The sequence below is a fragment of the Sus scrofa genome, chromosome 1, assembly GCF_054392235.1.
Source record: "Sus scrofa isolate SSC_HxYL_T2T_F1_AM1 chromosome 1, Sscrofa_HxYL_maternal_Yorkshire_Landrace_v2.0, whole genome shotgun sequence".
Classification (NCBI taxonomy): Eukaryota; Metazoa; Chordata; class Mammalia; order Artiodactyla; family Suidae; genus Sus; species Sus scrofa.
Genome location: NC_139383.1, coordinates 212,742,238 through 212,764,794, shown reverse-complemented (window position 1 = coordinate 212,764,794; position 22,557 = coordinate 212,742,238). Strand labels below are relative to the sequence as shown.

General features: G+C 41.0%; 1 protein-coding gene across 17 annotated transcripts in view; it reads left to right on the top strand.

The window, feature by feature from the left end:
• FOCAD (focadhesin) overlaps positions 1-22,557 on the top strand; it is a 317,387-nt gene that overhangs the window by 284,730 nt on the left and 10,100 nt on the right. For 16 of the 17 annotated variants that reach the window (XR_014820926.1, XR_014820919.1, XR_014820920.1 and 13 more), the window contains 4 exons: positions 6,961-7,089; positions 9,950-10,065; positions 17,863-18,123; positions 18,944-19,033. Coding sequence is in view for 12 of the 17 variants with exons in the window: in XM_021063120.2 (XP_020918779.1) it covers positions 6,961-7,089; positions 9,950-10,065; positions 17,863-18,123; positions 18,944-19,033 (596 nt within the window). In the remaining 5 variants the exon portion in view is untranslated. Of the gene's footprint in view, positions 1-6,960; positions 7,164-7,211; positions 7,303-8,862; positions 9,493-9,949; positions 10,066-17,862; positions 18,124-18,943; positions 19,034-22,557 lie in introns of those variants that run through there. The other variant, XR_014820918.1, reaches the window with a different exon arrangement.

Below are 22,557 nucleotides of genomic sequence, written 5' to 3'. Positions count from 1 at the left end.
CTTGTCTTGCTAACTCTGAATGTGCTTCTCCTTTTTCCTGTGCTCCTCTTTTTTGTAGCTCATTTTCCTGATTATATCTTACCTATATGCTTCTTCCTTTTTCAGTATCTGCTGATTCTGCTGTTTTTTCTGCCTCTTTTTCTCCTTTTTCCTGTGCTTCTCCTTTTCCCATGCTTCTTATTTCATACTGCAGCTGTTATTTCTTTGGCTGATGACTCTGTCCCCACTTCTGCTTCCCCACTTTTAAGGGTCTGCTGATTCTGCTGCTTCTTCTGCCTCTGTTTCTCCTTTTTCCTGTGCTTCTCCTCCCTGCAGCTGTTTTCCTTTTACTGATTATGCCCCACTTCTGCTTCCCCAATTTTCAGTGTGCTGATTCTGCTGCTTTTTCTGCCTCTTCTTCTCCTTTTTCCAGTGTTTCTCCTTTTTCCATGCTTCTCCTTTCTGCAGCTGAGTTTCCTTTTACTGACATTACCCCTACTTCTGCTTCCCAGCTTTTTTTTTAAATTTATTTATTTATTTTCCATTTTTTTATTACTCAAATGAATTTATCACATCTGTAGTTGTATAATGATCATAACAATCGGATTTCACAGGATTTCCATCCCACAGCCCAGGCATATCCCCCCACCCCCCAAACTGTCTCTTCCGGAGACCATAAGTTTTTCAATGTCTGTGAGTCAGCATCTGTTCTGCAAAGAAGTTCCGTCTGTCCTTTTCTCAGATTCCACATGTCAGTGAAAGCATTGGATGTTGGTGTCTCATTGTATGGCTGACTTCACTCAGCATGATAGTTTCTAGGTCCATCCATGTTGCGAAAAATGCTGGCATTTCATTATTTTTAGTGGCTGAGTAATATTCCATTGTGTATACGTACCACATCTTCTTGATCCACTCCTCTGTCGATGGACATTTAGGTTGTTTCCATGTCTTGGCTATTGTAAATAGTGCTGCAATGAACATTGGAGTACATGAGTCTTTGCGAGTCATGGTTTTCTCTGGATAGATGCCCAGGAGTGGGATTGCTGGATCAAATGGTAGTTCTATGTTTAGTTTTCTGAGGAATCTCCACACTGCTTTCCACAGTGGTCGCACCAATTTACAATCCCACCAAACAGGGTTCCTTTTTCCCCATACCCTCTCCAGTTCTTACTGTTTGTGGACTTATTAATGGTGGCCATTCTGGCTGGTGTAAGGTGGTACCTCATAGTGGTTTTGATTTGCATTTCTCTAATAATGAGTGATGTTGAACATCTTTTCATGTGTTTTTTGTACATCTGTATGTCTTCTTTGAAGAACTGTCTGTTTAGATCTTCTGCCCATTTTTTGATAGGCTTGTTTGTTTTTTTGGTATGGAGCTGCAGAAGGGGCTTATAAATTTGGGAGATGAATCCCTTGTCAGTTGATTCACTTGCAAAGATTTTCTCCCATTCTGTGGGTTGTCTTTTTGTTTTGTTTAGGGTTTCCTTTGCTGTGCAGAAACTTTGAAGTTTGATTAGATCCCATTTGTTTATTTTTCCTTTTATTGTCAATACTCTGATAGGTGGCTCTGAGAAGATGTTACTGTGGTTTATGTCAGAGAGTGTTTGGCCTATGTTATCCTCTAAGCTTTATAGTGTCTGGTCTTATATCTAGGTCTTTAATCCATTTGGAGTTTATTTTTGTGTATGGTGTTAGGGAGTGTTCTACTTTCATTCTTTTCCATGTGGCTGTCCAGTTTTACCAGCACCACTTATTGAACAAGCTGTCCTTTCTCCATTGTATATTCTTGCCTCCTTTGTCATAGATTAGTTGGCTGTAGGTGCGTGGGTTGAATTCTGGGCTTTCTATCCTGTTCCACTGATCTATATGTCTGTCTTTGTGCCAGTACCATGCAGTTTTGACGACTGTTGCTTTGTAATATAGTCTGAAGTCCAGGAGCCTGATTCCTCCAGCTGCATTTTTCTCTTTCAGGATGTCACTATTCTGGGTCTTTTGTGCTTCCCAACAAGCTTTAAAATATTTTGTTTGAGTTCTGTGAAAAATGTCCTTGGTAATTTGATAGGGATTGCATTGAATCTGTAGATTGCCTTAGGTAGTATAGTCCTTTTGATAATATTAACTCCTCCAATCCACCAGCATGGTATATCTTTCCATTTATTTGTGTCATCTTTGATTTCTTTCATCAGTGGCTTGTAGTTTTCAGAGTATAGGTATTTTGTTTCTTTAGGCAGGTTTACTCCTAGGTATTTTATTCTTTTGGATGCGATGGTAAATGGGATTGCTTCCCTAATTTCCTTTTCTGCTTTTTCATGTTAGTATATAGAAACACTGTCGATTTCTGTGTATTGATTTTGTATCCTGCAACTTTGCCAAATTCGTGGATGAGCTCTAACAGTTTTCTGGTAGAGTCTTTAGGGTTCTCTAGGTATAGTATCATGTCATCTGCAAATAGGGATAGTTTTACTTCTTCCTTTCCAATTTGGATTCCTTTTATTTCTTTTACTTCTCTGATTGCTGTGGCTAGGACTTCCAGAAGTATGTTGAAGAGTAGTGGCGAGGGCGCACATCCTTGTCTTGTTCCTGATCTCAGTGGGAATTCTTTCAGCTTTTCACCGTTGAGAATGATGTTAGCTGTGGGTTTGTCATATAATATGTCCTTTATTATGTTGAGGTAGGTTCCCTCTATGCCCACTTTCTGATGGGTTTTTATCAGAAATGGGTGTTGGATTTTGTCAAAGGCTTTTTCTGCACCTATTGAGAGGATCATATGGTTTTTATTCTTCAGTTAGTTAATGTGGTGTATCACACTGATGGATTTGCGGATACTGGAGAACCCTTGCATCCCTGGGATAAATCCCACTTGATCATGATGTACAATCCTTTTAATGTATTGTTGGATGCGGTTTGCTAGTGTTTTGTTGAGGATTTTTGCATCGATGTTCATCAGTGAAATTGGCCTGTAGTTTTCTTTTTTTGTGGAGTCTTTGTCTGGTTTTGGTACCAGGGTGATGGTGGCCTCATAGAATGAGTTTGGAAGTATCTCTTCCTCTGCAGTTTTTTGAAATAGTTTTAGAAGGATAGGTGTTAGCTCTTCTCTAAATGTTTGATAGAATTCGCTTGTGAGCCATCTGGTCCTGGACTTTTGTTTGTTGGAAGTTTTTAAATCACAGTTTCAATTTCAGTTCTTGTGATGAGTCCATTCATCTTTTCTATTTCATCTTGGTTTAGTCTTGGAAGATTGTACTTTTCTAAGAATTTGTCCATTTCTTCTAGGTTTTCCATTTTATTGGCATACAGTTGCATGTAGTAGTCTCTTATGATCGTTTGTATTTCTGTGATGTCTGTTGTTACTTCTCCTTTTTCATTTCTAAGTTTATTGATTTGAGTCCTCTCTCTTTTTTTCTTGATAAGTCTGGCTAGGGGGTTATCAATGTTGTTGATCTTTTCAAAGAACCAGCTTTTCATTTCATTGATCTTTTCTATGGTTTTCTTTGTTTCTATTTCATTGATTTCTGCTCTGATCTTTATGATTTCTATCCTTCTACTAACTTTAGGTCTTGTCTGTTCTTCTCTCTCGAGCTGCCTTAGATGTAAAGTTAGCTTGTTTATTTGAGCTTTTTCTTGTTTCCTGAGGTGGGCTTGTATTGCTATAAACTTTCCTCTTAGAACAGCTTTTGCTGCATCCCATAGGTTTTGGAGTGTCGTATCTTCATTGTCATTTGCTGCCAGGTATTTTTTAATTTCCTCTTTGATTTCTTCCATGATCCATTGGTTGTTTAGTAGCATGTTGTTGAGTCTCCACGTGTTTGTGTTTTTTCAGTTTTTTTCTTGTTGTTGATTTCCAGTCATATAGCATTGTGGTCAGAAAAGATGCTTGATATGATTTCAGTTTTGTAAAGTTACCAAGGTTGGATTTGTAGCCCAGGATAAGATCAGTCTTAGAGAATGTTCCATGTGCACTTGAGAAGAATGTGTATTCTGTTGCTTTTGGATGAAATGTGCTATAAATATCTATTAAGTCCATCTGGTTTATTAAGTTCATTCAGGGCCTGTGTTTCCTTATTGATTTTCTGTCTGGTTGATCTGTCCATTGCTGTGAGTGGGGTGTTAAAGTCCCCCACTATGATAGTGTTCTTGTCAATTTGTCCTTTTAAGGTTGATAGCAGTTGCCTTATATATTGTGGTGAACCTGAGTTGGGTACGTAGATATTTAAAATTGTTATATATCTTTTTGGATTGATCCTTTGAATTATTGCTTCACTGCTTTACAGGGTCTGCTGATCCTGCTGCTTTTGCTGCTTCTGCTTCTCCTTTTTCCTGTGCTTCTCCTTTCTGCAGCTGAGTTTCCTTTCCTGACTTTACCCCTACTTCTGCTTCCCAGCTTTACAGGGTCTGCTGATCCTGCTGCTTTTGCTGCCTCTGCTTCTCCTTTTTCTATGCTTCTCCTTTCTGCAGCTGAGTTTCCTTTTCCTGACTTTACCCCTACTTCTGCTTCCCTGCTTTACAGGGTCTGCTGATCCTGCTGCTTTTTCTGCCTCTGCTTCTCTTTTTCCTGTGCTTCTCCTTTTTCTATGCTTCTCCTTTCCGCAGCTGAGTTTCCTTTTCCTGACTTTACCCCTACTTCTGCTTCCCTGCTTTACAGGGTCTGCTGATCCTGCTGCTTTTGCTGCCTCTGCTTCTCCTTTTTCCTGTGCTTCTCCTTTCTGCAGCTGAGTTTCCTTTTCCTGACTTTACCCCTACTTCTGCTTCCCTGCTTTAAAGGGTCTGCTGATCCTGCTGCTTTTTCTGCCTCTGCTTCTCCTTTTTCCTGTGCTTCTCCTTTTTCTATGCTTCTCCTTTCTCCAGCTGAGTGTCCTTTTCCTGACTTTACCCCTACTTCTGCTTCCCTGCTTTACAGGGTCTGCTGATTCTGCTGCTTTTGCTGCCTCTGCTTCTCCTTTTTCCTGTGCTTCTCCTTTTTCTGTGCTTCTCCTTTCTGCAGCTGAGTTTCCTTTTCCTGACTTTACCCCTACTTCTGCTTCCCAGCTTTATAGAGTCTGCTGATTCTGCTGCTTTTGCTGCCTCTGCTTCTCCTTTTTCCTGTGCTTCTCCTTTCTGCAGCTGAGTTTCCTTTTCCTGACTTTACCCCTACTTCTGCTTCTCTGCTTTACAGGGTCTGCTGATCCTGCTGCTTTTTCTGCCTCTGCTTCTCCTTTTTCCTGTGCTTCTCCTTTTTCTATGCTTCTCCTTTCTCCAGCTGAGTGTCCTTTTCCTGACTTTACCCCTACTTCTGCTTCCCTGCTTTACAGGGTCTGCTGATCCTGCTGCTTTTGCTGCCTCTGCTTCTCCTTTTTCCTGTGCTTCTCCTTTCTGCAGCTGTTTCCTTTTCCTGACTTTACCCCTACTTCTGTTTCCCTGCTTTACAGGGTCTGCTGATCCTGCTGCTTTTGCTGCCTCTGCTTCTCCTTTTTCCTGTGCTTCTCCTTTTTCTATGCTTCTCCTTTCTCCAGCTGAGTGTCCTTTTCCTGACTTTACCCCTACTTCTGCTTCCCTGCTTTACAGGGTCTGCTGATTCTGCTGCTTTTGCTGCCTCTGCTTCTCCTTTTTCCTGTGCTTCTCCTTTTTCTGTGCTTCTCCTTTCTGCAGCTGAGTTTCCTTTTCCTGACTTTACCCCTACTTCTGCTTCCCAGCTTTATAGAGTCTGCTGATTCTGCTGCTTTTGCTGCCTCTGCTTCTCCTTTTTCCTGTGCTTCTCCTTTCTGCAGCTGAGTTTCCTTTTCCTGACTTTACCCCTACTTCTGCTTCTCTGCTTTACAGGGTCTGCTGATCCTGCTGCTTTTTCTGCCTCTGCTTCTCCTTTTTCCTGTGCTTCTCCTTTTTCTATGCTTCTCCTTTCTCCAGCTGAGTGTCCTTTTCCTGACTTTACCCCTACTTCTGCTTCCCTGCTTTACAGGGTCTGCTGATTCTGCTGCTTTTGCTGCCTCTGCTTCTCCTTTTTCCTTTGCTTCTCCTTTTTCCATGCTTCTCCTTTCTGCAGCTGTCTGTCTTTTTACTGAGTCTGCTCCTGTCTGTGATTTCCCCTCTTTCAATTTCTGCTGATTCCACTGCTTTATTTTCTGATTCTACCCCTCCTTTTCCTGGTGATGGTTTTCCCTTTGCTGATTCTGCTTTTCTTTTTGCTAATGCTGATTTCCCTCCTGATGTTCGTGTTGGCCCTTCTGCCACTTGTACTTCCCCTTATTGGTCTTCTACTTGTTCATACATCATTTCTGACCTCCTTTTAACTTCACTTCTACATGACCTTCAATGGCTACTGCAACCCTGGCTTCACCCTTTGGCTCCACTCAAAACTGCTATAGTGTCTCATGTTTTCAATTTCACATTACCTCTCACCTGAAAGAAAAGGTGGGGGATATATTATTAAAGTCATGGTACTGTGTCCTACATACCTGGTTAAGCTATGGATTAGCTGTTACTTCAGGTGCCCACCTGTGGAGCAGTTAGCTGTGGTCCAGGCTGAGGTGAAGAAGTAGAAGATCATGTGGAATAGAACACAACCATTTAGTGCCACAGAAACTGAAAGTAACCCATTGTCCTTAGAAGGAAATGTACCTCAGTGGCAGTAATTGTCTCCTCTTCCAGAAATGGACTAAGGATTGCATGAGCAATAACGCAATAGATAATAAGGTAGAATAAGTTACTCTTTTTAGGAAGCTAGGTAAAGAGACATGAGAGAGTATGGAAGAGAGTTAAGTAGCAATGTGGAACATTTCTGTCCAGACGAGAAGGAAATACTGGAGACAAATGAGAAACAGAAGAACAGATGGAGCAAAGTTTGTAGCAAATGGAGTTTACTTTAAGAGCACAGAATTGCAAGGTTGAACACAATTAAAGGTGTGACATCAAATCCTTTGAAACTAGAAGAATGGAGGGAATGTTGGCATTTTCTACTTTCGTGATGCTATTGAGGTGTTTCATTATTATTTTCCCTTTCTGTTGCAGGTCCTGAATCTGTGCCTCCTTCCCTTCTCAAAGTAGTGATGAAACCCATAGCAACTGTTGGGGAAACCTACCAGTATCCTCCTGTGAACTGGGCTTCACTCCTCTCTCCACTTATGAGGCTAAACTTTGGTAAATATCAAGTGTTTTTAACATCTTCAAATTCTGCTTTTAGGATGTGACCTGAATAGAAAATTAGATTGGGAGTTCCCATCATGGTACAGCAGAAACGAATCCGACTAGGAACCATGAAGTTGAGGGTTCAATCCCTGGCCTCGCTCAGTGGGTTAAGGATCCGGCATTGCCATGAGCTGTGGTGTAGGTTGCAGACGTGGCTCAGATCTGGTGTTGCTGTGGCTGTGTCATAGTCCAGCGGCTACAGCTCTGATTAGACCCCTAGCCTAGGAACTTCCATATGCTGTGGCTGTGGCCCTAAAAAGACAAAAAAAAGAAAATTAGATTGTATGTCACAATTGGTAGAGACTAGACGGACCTTGGACCTCTGGGATCCTGAGGTTTGTCTTCTTGGATGGGACAACTGGGTTACTTTCTTTGAGGAGGGGGATGTCTGAAGATCCAGATTAGATGCACTCATCAAAACAATGCCGACTGAGATGTGTGTGTTGCTGGGTGTGTGGTGCATGTCCCAGAAAACCTGATTTGATGGTTATCAAATTGCATTTCCAGAACCTAGTTTCAAGGAAACGCCCTATGGGATGCTGTACTAGTTTTTTATTGATGCTGCAACAAATTACCACATTTACTGACTTGAAATAACACCAATTTGTTATCTTATAGTCCTGTAAGTAGGAAGGCCAAAATGATTCTCACTGGGCTAAGACAAGGTATTGGCAGCACAGCATTCCTCCCTAGATACTGAGAGGAATATTGTGGCCTGAATGTTTGTGTCCCCTAAAGAGTCATATGTTAAGATCCTAACCCCCAATGTGATAGTATTAAGGGGTTGGGCCTTTGAGGGTGATTAGGTCATGAGGGTGGAGCCCTCTTGAATGAGATTAGTGCCCTTATAAAAGAGGTCCCCACAGAGCTCTCTAGTCTACAATGTTTGGACATAGCAAGAATCAGCAGTCTGCAAACCAGGAAAGAGCTCTCACCAGAACCCAGCCATGCTGGCACCCTGATCTTGGACTTCCAGCCACCAGTACTGGGAGTAATACATTCCTATTGTTTATAAACCACCCAGTCTGTGGTATTCTGGTGTATCAGTCTAAACAGACTGAGACATGGAGAAGACTTTTCCCTCCCTTTTCCAGCTTTTAGAGGCTGCCCACCATCTTCAAAACAAGCAGCAGAGAGCTGAGGACTTCTCACGCTGTCATCTTTCTGATTCTTGACACCAGGAAAGGTTTTTCCACATTTAAGGATTCATGTGATTAATGGTCCATTAGAGTAACTCAGGATAATCTCCCCATCTCAAGGTCCTTAACCTTAATCATGTCTGCAGAATTCCTTTGCTGTGCAAGGGAACACAATGACAAGTTCCAGGGGTTAGATATCGACATCTTTGGGGACCATTATTCTGTTTATACAGGTACTTTGTGGTGAGAGGCAAGGGGAATGCACACATCAGTTTGTCCATAGCAGTCTCTTTTATGGAGTTAGCATATTAGCATATGCAAGTTTAATAGCATGTATTTTAACCCCCCCCCCAAGAAAAAGAGGGAGGGAGAACAATTTTGACAATGCCTTAAAATTGTTTATGTGTATATAATACCATGAGTGCTCTACTATTTACAGTAGGTGCTTGCTTACATATGATAAAAAAATATACGTGTACTATAATTTTTGTACAATTTAAGGGATAATCAAAGATGACTTCTTTCATTTTTTTAGGACTGCGCCCATGGCATATGGAAGTTCCCAGGCTAGGGGTTTGAATTGGAGCTGTAGCTGCTGGCCTATGCCACAGCCACAGCAATGCCATATCCAAGCCGCATCTGTAGCCTACACTGCAGCTCAAGGCAATACCAGATTCTTAATCCACTGAGTGAGGCTAGGGATCAAACCTGCATCCTCATGAATACTACTCGGGTTCATTACCCCTGAATCACAATAGGAACTCCCTCAAAGATGATTTCAATTAAAGACAATTTTTCATTTGAATTTGAACCTAACCCTATATAAGATACGATGTCACATATTATTATTTCCAGAGATTTCATTTGATAAAAATATGTCCCCATGCCCCCCCCAAACTTTTGTGTGCTGTATTGAAGTTGTTTGTGTTTTAGTTAAAATCTTTTGTAAAAGAAGGAAAGGGGAGTTCCCATTGTGGCTCAGTGAGTTACAAACCTGAATAGCTTCCATGGGGATGTAGTTTCAATCTCTGGCCTCCTCAATGGGTTAAGGATCTGGCATTGCTGTGAGCTGTGGTGTAGGTTGCAAACCCAGCTTGGATCGCGTGTTGCTGTGGCTGTGGTGTAGGCGGGCAGCTGCAGCTCCAATTCAAACCCTAGCTTGGGAACTCCCATATGCCATGGGTGTTGCCCTAAAAAGAAAAAAAAGAAGAAGAAAGGGTCTGTTTGGGAAAAAGCATCTGCTGATTAGGATCAGACTGTTAAAAAGACTTGATCGCTAAAGAAAATGGCTACATCTTAAAGTCGTTCCAGACCTAGATTTCTCTATGTGCTGAATGAAAGGTAGAGAGACGGGGAAAACAGAAACAAGAGATTTTTAGCTAAAATTTTCTCATAATTTTAACAGCATGTGAGTGTTTAAGTCTCCATGGATATAATAAGGGAAATTTCCCAAGCTAGCTTGAGACCCTTGCCAGCTCCAGGACTCAGGACTCTGATCCAGTGAGCACATTTCCTTGCTTCAAGCTAAACATCTCTTGAAATACCTTGTGATTTTGCTGAAATTCTGTTTTAGAAATCACACAAGCAGATGTTTGATTCAAGACATTGAAGCCTAAAAATGAGTCAGAGACGCACCTACATTACAGATACTCTTTTCTTTTCTTCTCTTTCAGGTGAAGAGATACAGCAACTGTGTCTTGAAATTCTGGTGACCCAGGCTCAGTCTTCCCAAAATGCATCCGCACTTTTGGGAATGTGGGTGATGCCACCACTGATCCATGGTCTGAGTGTATGTAGTAATGAAGGGTGTTGAGCCATAGGAGGATATGGTTCTTTTAGGGGAGATCAACGTTCATTTGGGTGTGAGACCTCAAAGTCAAGAGTGGACAAGTAGAATTTACAAAGAGTGAGGGCTTGACAGTAGCTGGCCAGCAGATTGGAAAATTACATTATTCAGAACTCTGCCATGGCTGTCACCATTCAGGCTTCCAGCTACCATTTATTACAAGAAGAAGGAAAATGATAATCACCTATATTAAAATTCCTTTCTCAAGATCATACGGGTAGAAAGCTGTAGAGTTATTGGAGCCTGAGGTTATTTGTTTATGTGATATACATAACTATCTCAGCAGGTATTAAAAGAAAAGCAAATCCACATGTACTAGATATATGATCCCTCCCTTTCACAGAAAAGGCAGCAATTATAAAGTGAGCCTTAAAGGCTTGGTAGGATTTCATTAGGCATCAAGTTAGACACGAGGGGATGGATGTAGGTAGGAAGGTGTAGGTGGAAAGGATAGAACAGCTCTGCCATGGTGCCTACCTTGAGCAGAGTGCTAAGGAAGAAGTGATCTGGCCTGGTATTTATGATAGACGGAAGAGGCCAGTACCTTCCAAGGTTTAGGCTAAGTATAAGTAGGAAGAGTGGGGTAAGACTATTTAAAGATGTGAAATTAATAAAGATGTAATATTTGGGGTGCAATTCAAATTAGGACCAAAAAAAAAATTCTGTGATTTCTTAGAGGGTTACCAATTGATTATAAACTATATGATCTCATATTTGTTATTCTGCCATTCCAGGAGGCTTTAATTCTTTGAAAATAGTGCAAAGCCCTCTTATTTCCTCAATCTTTTGGCTTCAATTTCTACTCTGCACTTTTTCTTTTGAAATCTTTCCTGCATATCCTAATGCTTTTTAATTGAAGGTCAGTGTTACAGAGATCTGCATCCTTTCTGTCAGCTGTTATCATTACCTGTCTGCTCCATGCAGCTCCCATCTGGCTTCTACTTAATGAATGCTTGCTATGTACCTACTTCTGATAAACACTCAGTGAGTGCTATCAGATGTCAGATTTAATCTCTCTTCAAATCTAGCAGGGCAACTTTTTTTTTTTTAACAGCTCTACTGAGTTACAGATTATATTCCATAAAATATGGCTATTTTAAGTGTATAATTTAATGAGTGTTAGTACTTAGTACATTTGTACATTTTTATCCATCACCAATAACATTTCCATCACCTCAAAAAATTCAGTTAATCCTCACTCCCCAATCTCAGCTCCCACTGATCTTCTTATTTCTTGTTTGTCCTTGATTATAAATCTTTCTTATTAGCTTTGTTAAGTGGCAACTTAAATTTGTAAATTCATTTTAAAATTATGTTCCTTCTCATTTAAAATATCTGAAACAGTATGTTCTTTAAAGTGAAATTTTCTGATAACTCATGCAGCTATATTGATTTTTTTAAATGTACTGATTTTTGTCAGATTTTATTGATTTTATTTTTCTTCTAAAGAAATTTTCTTTTTTTTCCTAATTTATAATGATTTTTTTTTTCCATTATAGCTGGTTTACAGTCTTCTGTCAATTTTCTCCTGTACAGCAAGGTGACCCAGTTACACATTCATGTATACATTCTTTTTTCTCACATTATTATGCTCTGTCATAAGTGACTAGATATAGTTCCCAGTGTTATAAAGCAGGATTTCATTGCTTACCCATTCCAAATGTAAGAGTTTGCATCTATTAACCCCAAACTCCCAATCAACCATACTCCCTCCCCTCCTCTCCTCCCTTAGCAACCACAAGTCTGGTCTCCATGTCCATGATTTTCTTTTCTGTGGAAAGGTTCATTTGTGCCAAAAGTTATATTTCAGATATAAATGATATCATGTGGTATTTCTCTTTCTCTTTCTAACTTCACTTAGTATGAGAGTTTCTACTTCCATCCATGTTGCTGCAAATGGCATTATTTTGTTCTTTTTTTATGGCTGAGTAGTATTCCATTGTATATATATACATATCTTCTTAATCTAATCATTTATCAGTGGACATTTAGGTTGTATCCATGTCTTGGCTATTGTGAATAGTGCTGCAATGAACATGCGGGTACATGTGTCTTTTTCAAAGAAAGTTTTCTCCGGACATATGCCCAAGAGTGGGATTGCTGGGTCATATGATAGTTCTATGTATAGTTTTCCAAGGTATCTCTGTACTGTATTGTTTTCCATAGTGGTTGTACCAATTTACATTCCCACCAACAGTACAGGAGTGTTCCCTTTTCTCCGTACCCACTCCAGCATTTGTTATTTGTGGACTTATGAATGATGACCATTCTGACTGGTATGAGATGGTACCTCATTGTAGTTTTGATTTGCATTTCTCTAAAAATCAGGGATGTTGAGCATTTTTTCATGTGCTTATTGGCCATCTGTATATCTTCTTTGGAGAAATGTCTATTTAGGTCTTTTGCCCATTTTTGCATTGGGTTGTTGGCTTTTTTGCTGTTGAGTTGTATAAGTTGTTTGTATATTTTAGAGATTAAGCCCTTATCAGTTGCATCATTTGAAACTATTTTCTCCCATTCTGTAAATTGTCTTTTTTTTTTTTAATGGTATCCTTTGCTATGCAAAAGCTTTTCAGTTTGATTAGGCCCCATTGGTTTATTTTTGCTCTTATTTCTGTTGCCTTGGGAGACTGACCTGAGAAAAGATTTGTAAGGTTGATGTCAGAGAATGTTTTGCCTGGATTTTGGTAATGCCTTGTCTTACATTTAAGTCTTTCAGCCATTTTGAGTTTATTTTTGTTTTTGGGTTGAGTCCTTAGGGTTTTCTATATGTAGTATCATGTTGTCTGCACACAGTGACAATTTTATCTCTTCTCTTCCAATTTAGATACCATTTATTTCTTTTGTTTGTCTGATTGCTGTGGCTAGGACTTCCAATATGATGTTGAATAAGTGCTGAGAGTGAGCATCCTTGTCTTGTTCCAGATTTTTGTGGGAAGGCTTTCAGCTTTTCTCCATTGAGTATTATATTTTCTGTGGGTTTGTCATAAATGGCTTTTATTATGTGAAGGTATGTTCCCTCTATACCCACTTTGGTAAGAGTTTTATCATGAATGGATGGTGGACTTTGTCAAATGCTTTTTCTGCATCTATTGAGATGATCATGTGGTTTTTTTGATTTTTCTTTTGTTAATGTGGTGTGTGATATTGATTCATTTATGAGTGTTGAACCATCTTTGTGAACCTAGGATGAATCCCATTTGGTTGTGGTGTATGATCTTTTTTGTATGTTGTTGCATTTGGTTGGCTAAAAATTCATTGAGAATTTTTGTGTCTATATTCATCAGAGATATTGGCCTATAGTTTTCTTTTTTGGTGGTATCTTTGTCTGACTTTGCTATTAGGGTGATGGTGGTGTCATAGAATGTCTTTGGGAGTGTTCCTTCTTCTTCAGCCTTTTGGAAGGTTTAAGGAGGATGGGTATAAGTTCCTCTTTGTGTGTTTGGTAGAATGCACCTGTGAAGCCATCTGGTCCTGGACTTTTATTTATAGGGAGTGTTTTTATGACATATTCAATTTCCTTTCTAGTGATCGGTCTGTTCAGTTGATCTATTTCTTCTTGATTGAGTTTTGGCAGGCTGTACGTCTCTAGAAAGTTGTCCTTTTCTTCTAGGTTGTCAGATTTGTTGGCATATAATTGTTCATAGTATTCTCTTATGGTTTTTTGTATTTCTGCAGTATCATTGTGGTTTCTCCTTTTTCATTTCTTGCTTTGCTTATTTGGTTTTTTTCTCTTCTTTCCTTGGTGAGTCTGGCCAGAGGTTTGTCAATTTTGTTTACCTTTTCAAAGAACAAGCTCTTGGTTTTATTGATTTTTTTTTGAATCTCTAGTTTATTCATTTCCTCTCTGATCTTTATGATTTCCTTCCTTCTGATGACTTTAGGTTTTGTTTGTTCTTTTTCTAATTCATTCAAGGGGTGGGTTAAGTTGCTGATTTGTGATTTTTCTTCTTTTTTGAGGAAGCCCTGTATTTCTCTGAATTTCCCTCTGAGCACTCTTTTGTGGCATCCCATAGATTTGGTGTGGTTGTGTCTTCGCTATGATTTGTCTCAAGGTATTTTTTAATTTCCTTCTTGATTTCCTCATTGACCCATTGGTTTTTTTTTTTTTTTTTTAGTAGCATGTTGTTTAGTCTCTATGTGGTTAGGTTTTTCTCATTTCTCTTCCTGTGGTTGATTTCTAGTTTCACGCCATTGTGGTCAAAGAAGATACTTGAAATAATTTCTGTACTCTTCAGTTTGTTGAGGTTAGCTTTGTGCCCCAGTATGTGATCAATCCTTGGGAATTTCCATGTGCACTTGAGAAGAATGTATATTTTGATATTTTGGATGTAATGTCCTGAAAATGTTGATGAAGTCTAACTTTTCTATTGTGTCCTTTAGGATCTCTGTTGCCTTATTGATTTTCTGTCTTGAGGGTCTGTCAATTGATGTGAGTTGGGGTGTTAAAAGTTTCCTACTATTAAGGTATTCCCATCAATTTCTCCTTTTTTGTCTGTTAGTATTCATTGAAGGTATCTTGTTGCGCCTATATTAGGGGCATACATATTGATGATTGTAATATCCTCTTCTTGAATGGATCCTTTTACCATTAAATAGTGTCCTTCTTTGTCTTTCTTTATGGCCTTCATTTTAAAGTCTATTTTGTCTGATATGAGTATTGCAACTGCTGCTTTCCTGTCTTGTCTACTGGCATGAAATGTCTTTTCCCATCCCCTCACTTTCAGTATATGTGTGCCCTTTGCCCTAAGGTGAGTCTCTTGTAGACAGCAGATTGTAGATTTTTGTTTTTTATCCAATCTTCCACTCTGTGTCTTTGGATTGGAGTGTTTAGTCCATTGACATTTAAGGTAATTATTGATAAATATGTATTTATTGCCATTTTAAACCTTGTTTTCCAGTGATTCTATGTTTTTCTTTTCTTCCTTTCTTTTTCTTTTTTTTTTTTTTTTTTTTTTGTTGGATGATTTCCGTTTATTTTATGCTTGTGTAGTTTTTTTTTGTTTGGTTGGTTTTTTGTTTTTTTTTTAAGTTTTTGTGAATGTAATGTTTGGTTTTGAATTGTGGTTGCCCTGTGTTTTAAGTATGTTAACCCCTTCCTATATCTCCTTGCTTTAATCTGATAGTCATATAGGCTCAAACACATTATTAAAATTAAAAAAAAATCTGTATTTTATTACTTTCCATGCCCACCTCTGAATTCAGAGATAACTTTGATGGTTTGCCCCTGCCACCTGCAGACCATGTAAGATACACCCCATCTCACTTAGCCCACACAGGAGGTGCTGCACAGGCTGTTCGTGATCCTGGGAAGTGACAGAGATCAAGCATGTAGGCTCTGCCCCGAGCCTTTGGCAGTGGCAGCAACAGGGCTGGTGTGCTCCAAGGGGTGCAAGTGTAACAACAGGTGGTGTTTGGTTACAGTGCCCTCCTCTGTGGTACCCTTGAGGTGCTTGGGGCCTCAAGTGGTGCCTGTTCACGGACCCCTAGTGGTGGCAGGCCACTCCCACCTCTGGAGTTAGACATAACTGTGGTGGCTTGCCCTCGTCATCTGTAGACCATGCAAGAAGCACTTCATCCCATTTAGCCCCACAGGAGGTGCTGCACCAACTACTCTTAGTTGTAGGTTCCTGGGAAGGGACAGTGATAAAGCATCTGGGCACTGCCTAGAACATTTGGAAGTGGCAGCAGCAGGGTGGGTGTGCTTCCAGAGGAGTGAGAGTAACAACATATGGTGTTCCACTGCAATGTCCTCCTTTGTGGTGCCCTCTGAGGTGGTTGTGGCTGCAAGTGGTTCTTTTTCAGGGATCCCCAGTGGCTGTGGGCCACACTCACCTGTGGAGTCAGAGATAGCTTTGGTGGTTTCCCCCACCACGTGCAGACCATGTAAGAAGTGCCCCATCCCAGTTAGCCCACACAGGAGGTGCTGTACCAGCTGCTCCTAGATGTAGAGTCTTGGGAGGGGACAGTGATCAAGCATCTGGGTGGTGCCCAGAGCATTTGGCAATGGCAGCTGCAGGGCAGGTGTATTCCCAGGGGGATGAGAGCAATAACATGTGGTGCTTGGTTGTAGTGCCCTCTTTTATTTTTTTGCCAACCCAGGAGGTGACTAGGGCTGCAGGTGGAGCTCACTCGCAGGCCCCCAGTGGTGGCAGGCCATGCCTCCCTTGGCCTCTAAATCGACTGCCACAGTCTGTCCCTGCTGCCTATAGATCACACAAGAGGCACCTCGTTGCACTTAGCCCCCCACTGCCCTTAGCCCACACAAGAGGTTCCCAGCCACCCATAGCCTGCACAAGAAGCACCCGGTCTCCCGTAGCTCAAGCAAGTGGCTTCTCGCCACCTGTAGCCTGCACCAGAGGTGCCCCATCCTCTGGGAGCCCGAGTGCACATGCACAGGGAGATTCCTATGGCGATCCACCCCTCCTCCTCTTGGCCTCCCCAACGATAGGTGCCTTGCTTCTCCTGTAGGCCCAGACCTTCTCCTGGGCTCCCTCTGCCGGGGCATTCCACTCCCCAGCCTGTAGCACATGGCTCCCCCACCGGTGGCACACTGCTCCTTAGCCCCTCAGGCTGTCCCCATACCACCAGCCCCAGTCTTCTCCCCAGGACTGACCTCTGGAGCCTAAGTCTCAGTGCCCAGCCCCCACCCAAGTGTCTCAGGCATGGTGTCTGGGCTGGTGGTTCAGATGGTCTGTGCAGCTATCACTCTACTTTGCTCTCCTCAGTGCAGCGGCTGCACTTTTCTTGACGACTTTGAGGTCCCTCCATCTTGGCTGATCTCCCAGTCTGTTAGGTGGTTTCCCAGGCTGTGGGTTCCTTTTCTCTTTCAGATTTCCCTCTCAGGAATGCTAGTCCCATCCTGATTCTTTTTCTCTCTCTTTTTCTTTTGTTCTACCCAGTTGTCAGTTACACCCTTTTTGGAGGTTTAAGTTCTAATGCCAGCATTCAATAAGTGTTCTGTGCTAGTTGTTTTACATGTAGATGTGGTTTTTTTTTTTGATGTGTCAGTGGGAGAAGGTGAGTGTGACGTCTTACCCCTCCACCATCTTGCTCCCCCTTGGATTTTATTTTTTAGACCACTTCTTTTAGACTTGCTGCCCTTTTACTATCATATCTATGTTTCTAAGAATTTTTGAAGCCTGCTTTCTTCAAGTCTGTGGCTCACAGCTATCATTAACTGCACCCCTCCTTCGCTCTCCTGAAGTCTAAGGCGCTGTGGTCAGTTCCACATGCTCTGCTTGTTTTTCTTTGGTCAGAAATGGCCCCAGAATGCCAGTCCCCCTTGTTATTTCCTTCTGCTTCCTTAGAAGAAGAAATGAATAATGTCAGATATTGTTTAGTTGATTTCCAGCAGTTGAGCCTTCTTCTTCAGGAGTTTTTCTTACCGCAGAATGTGACCTTTTAAAGGTGAATAGCAACTGTCGCCTACTTCTAGAAGTAGCATTTTATCCCCCTCGCTGAATAGATCCAAGCTTTAAGCTGCGTCGTTCACAGATGGATTTGCTGATACCATATACCCATGTGAGTCACCATGAATCAAAAATCACTGCAGCAGTTAAAGTTACCTGCACTGGTGGCCCATTGGACCATGAAGCTGGGCGGAACTGAAGGGCCAGGAAGCAACCTGAACCTTTTCTCTTTTATTCTACCCTCAAACACAGGGATGACCTAGAGGTTCCGAGCATTACAAACCCAGACTTGCCTGTTTACATTTGCCCTCTTCTGTTTTGCTTTCAGCTGAACATCAAGAAATACCTCCTAGTATCTGTGCCTTTGTGGATAAAACACGTCTCTGATGAACAGCTTGTGGGTTTTGTTGAAAGCTTACTAGTGGCAGTTTTTAATACAGCATCCCCACTTTCCAATCCTGAGTTATGCCCAAGTGCCTTACAGGGTCTAAACCAGGCCATGAAACTGCCCAGCCCTGCTCACCACCTCTGGAGTCTGCTCAGTGAAGCTACTGGGAAAATTTTTGACCTTCTGCCAAATAAGATTCGGGTGAGGAACAAAAATATTTACATTCCTGACAATTTATGTTTGGGATTTTTTAAAGCCTTTTTGGCAAAGCGGAGAGGTGTGTTTTAAGAATGTGGTGGGAAGGATAGCAAGAAATAACCACATTCTTCACTAAGAATGTGTTTGCTTCCAAGATCTAAATTGAGGTTGAATATTTAGAACCAAAGTTTCAAGCATGCTCAGAAGCAGGTTCACCAGTGTGGCACCAGGAAATTTGCTCTTTTGCCTGTTACCAAATGCCTATAGAAGATGAGCAAGCTCAGAAACCCTTACACTTTACACCTGGAGAATCCTTGGACATATTGTCCAATATGCTATTTACATCAAGTGACTTAATACTAGCCTTATGCCTCCCCCAACAGCCTTCTGAAATGTAGCTGTACAAAGAAATTTTTCATTTGGAATGATGGGTTCTGATAAGGAGAAAAAAGTATAGCCAAACAAACTACACAAAACAACAGGAAAGATGTTTTGTGGGGTTTTTTGTTTTTGTTGTTGTTTTTGTTTTGTCTATGCCCAAGCATGTGGAAGTTCCCAGGCCAGGGATTGAACCCATGCCTTAGCAGTAACCAGAGCCACAGCAGTGACAATACCCAATCTGTAACCCCCGAGCCACCAGGGAATTCCAGGAAGATGTTTTTTAAATGATAAAAAGTGGCCATAAGTTTCAGCTTGGTTAAAATTAAAATCTCACCAGCTGCTGTTGCTAGATATAAGCAAATCTAATGATTTGTTAGAACACTGAGAATATACTTGTTACCTTACACTGTATTTTGATGTGCTTTGGATTTTTCTTTTCCAGAGAAATGATCTAGAGCTGTATATCAGTGTAGCAAAATGCCTTTCCGAAATGACAGATGATGAAGCCAATCGAGTTGCCCAGATTACCAAGGTAATGACATTACTATGTTCTTTTAATTATTATTATTGAGGTGGGAATTATAATTGAAGAGATGATTATAGTATCCTTTTCACTGAAACTAGTTTTCCCATGTATTTGTTTGTTACTGCCTAATTTCAGGAAGCTATCTCTGTTTTACTCTGCGGATTTAGGGCTATCCTAGTGTGGTTGGATTATAAATGGATAGATGAGTGAATAATTTTTTAACATAGTTAATCCCACCTTGTCAAGAATGTTTTGGTGTTTCCTTTGGGCAAAAATAAGTATAGGACAACATCTTCAATACAAAATCCACAAGAATGGGGAATATTCTGACCAAAGAACTTTCTGGTACGTGGAAGGCACATTAATTTTCCTTTTCCTGATGCTTATCCTTTTGGAATGGAGAAAGACGGCTGATTGAAACCACACTGAACAAACACTATTATCACTGACACAAGGTAATTAATAAGTACATTTCACACCTATACCCAGTCAAAGGATGAATAAGCAAAAAGTAGCATAAGAGGAAAGTTGCCAGATTTAGAATATAATATAGCTTGTTAAATTTTTCTTTTTTCTTTTTTTTTGCTTTTTAGGGCCATACCTGTGGCATATGATGGTTCCCAGGCTAGGGGTTGAACTGGAGCTGTAGCTGCCAGCTTACACCACAGCCACAGCAACTCTAGATCTGAGCCGCATCTTCGACCTACACCACAGCTCACAGCAATGCTGGATCCTTAACCCACTAATCAAGGCCAGGGATCAAACCTGTGTGCTCATTGATGCTAGTCAGATTCCTTTCCACTGAGCCACAACAGGAACTCCATAGCTTGTTAAATTTGAATTGCAGATAAAAAAAGGAATAACTATTTAGGATAAGTACATACCATGGACCTACTTGTTCCAATGGCCTCCCTACATACCAGGTAACACCAAAGCTCTCACATTGCTGGTGGTCATCTTATTTATTTCACTCTATGGCAAGTTTTCTATTAAGTTGAATCATTGAATCCTCTGCATTGTGTGCCTGTGATTCTCAAAACATTGGCCCAAGACCAGCAGCATCAGCTTGACAACTGATCAGAAATAAAAATTTTGGGAGTTCCCATCATGCCTCAGCTGATTATGAACCCGTCTAGTACCCAAGAGGATGCAGGTTCAATCCCTGGCCTCAATCAGTGGGTAAAGGATCCAGCATTGCCTTGAGCTGTGGTGTAGGTCACAGACGCAGCTCGGATCCTGTGTTGCTGTGGCTGTGGTGTAGGCCAGCAACTGTAGCTCCAATTTGACTCCTAGCCTGGGAACTTCCATATGCCAGAGATGTGGACCTAAAAAGCAAAAGAAAAGAAAAGAAAATGTTGGAGTCTTCCTCCAGACCTACTGGATCAGAAACTCTGGAGAGAGGTCCAGTAGTCTGTCCCGCCCGGTGATGGTGGCATATCCTAAGGTTTGAAATGCAGTGTTAGAATATTTGGAATAAAAGCATTCTGGAGATTAGTTTATTTTAAGCCAGGGTAAGAAAATGCTTGGGAGAATGGGCTCTGGAGCTCAATGCTGGGGTGTGAAGTCCACTCTCCAACTTATTAGCAGTGTGACCTTGGTTAAGTTTCATGAACGCTCTCTGCCTCAGTTTCCTCATCTATGAAAGGGAGGTAATAGCACCTACCTATTAGGCTTGTTATGAGAGTTAAATGGCTTAATTCATGTTAAGTGCTTGGAAAAGGGTCTGATCCAAGGCAGATACTTGATAGTAGCTCATTATCATGATTATTACATTCATGTAATTTATTATATCCTATTATTATATTAGTGTTATATAGTTGGAAGTAATTAATATAGTTCACTTTGTGGTACCTGGAGCTAAAGGTTGCAGTGTTATTCATTTGGATTTCTTTTTTTTTTAGGGCTGCATCCATGGCATGTGGATGTTCCCAGGCTAGGGGTAGAATTGGAGCTACAGCTTCTGGCCAATGCCACAGCCACAGCAACACAGGATCCGAGCCAAGACTGCAACCTACACCACAGCTCTCAGCCATGCTGGATTCCTCACCCACTGAGTGAGGCTAGGGATGGAACGCGAAACTTCAGGTGTACTCTTCGGCTTTGTTTCTGCTGCATCACAATGGGAACTCCTCATTTGAGTTTCTAAAGTGCCATTAAGAACATTGTCACTAGAATATTCTAGTGTTCTGATGTCCCGCAAAGAGTTAACGGGTTCTGCTGAGGCCAGTGTTTTCTGTTCATTTCTGGAAAGAACAGAGGTAAGAAGGAGGTAGTAGTGTAGCACTCAGACTCCCTGGGTTTCAGTTCTTACTCTGTGAGGCATAGGGCACATTACCCAACCTCCATGCTTCAGTCTCCTCATCTGTAAAGCAGGGATGATAATTTATTGCATAGGCTCAGTGTGGGAATTACATGGTTAATACAGTGTTCCTCAAACCTTTTGGTCTCAGGACCTCTTTAGTGTCTTAAAAATTATTGAGGGAGTTCCCGTCGTGGCGCAGTGGTTAACGAATCCGACTAGGAACCATGAGGTTGCGGGTTCGGTCCCTGGCCTTGCTCAGTGGGTTAAGGATCTGGTGTTGCCGTGAGCTGTGGTGTAGGTTGCAGACGCGGCTCGGATCCCGCGTTGCTGTGGCTCTGGCGTAGGCTGGCGGCTACAGCTCTGATTAGACCCCTAGCCTGGGAACCTCCATATGCCACGGGAGCGGCCCAAAGAAATAGCAAAAAGACAAAAAAAAAAAAAAAAAATTATTGAGGACTCCAAAGAATTTTGTATGGTTATATCTGTGAATATTTACCATATTAGAAATTAAAACTAGGAAATTTTAAAATATAAAAGTAGTAGTAATAATAGACACATTGAATCTTAGCATAAATAAGAAAAATACATTCTCAAAAAAAACCAATTAGTGAGAAGGTGGCATTGCTTTACATTTTTGCAAATCTCTTTAATCTGGCTCAGTGGAAGAAAGCTGGATTCTCATAGTTGCTGCTTCATTCGCTTTATTGTGATGTTATTTTGGTGATGTATATGGAAAAAATCCAGCCTCACACAGATATGTAGGTAGAATGGGGAAGAGTGTGCTAATAGTCTTTTTAGATAATTGTGGATATCTTTGATATGGTACCAAAATTCAGCAAGTGGTAGTTCCTTACAGGTCAGTTGCAGTGTGGCATCTGAAACTATATCCATGAACTTCACATATTCTGTTACATTATAATCCACTGGTCCGTTGTGCTCTAGGTCTTTTACCAATGCATGATTTTGTAAGATAGTATTATGAGATTTGTAAGATATACCAGTCATTTGGAAAAAAAAGTCACTAAATTTTGAAAATCTTCCAAATTTTGGTACATTTCATTATACAGTATCAATATACCACATTTGTCAACATCACTGGGAACCTCCTCCAAAAATTTTTATGGGAGTTCCTGTCGTGGCACAGCAGAAATGAATCCAACTAGGAACCATGAGGTTTCGGGTTTGATCCCTGGCCTCACTCAGTGGGTTGAGGATCCGGTGTTGCCGT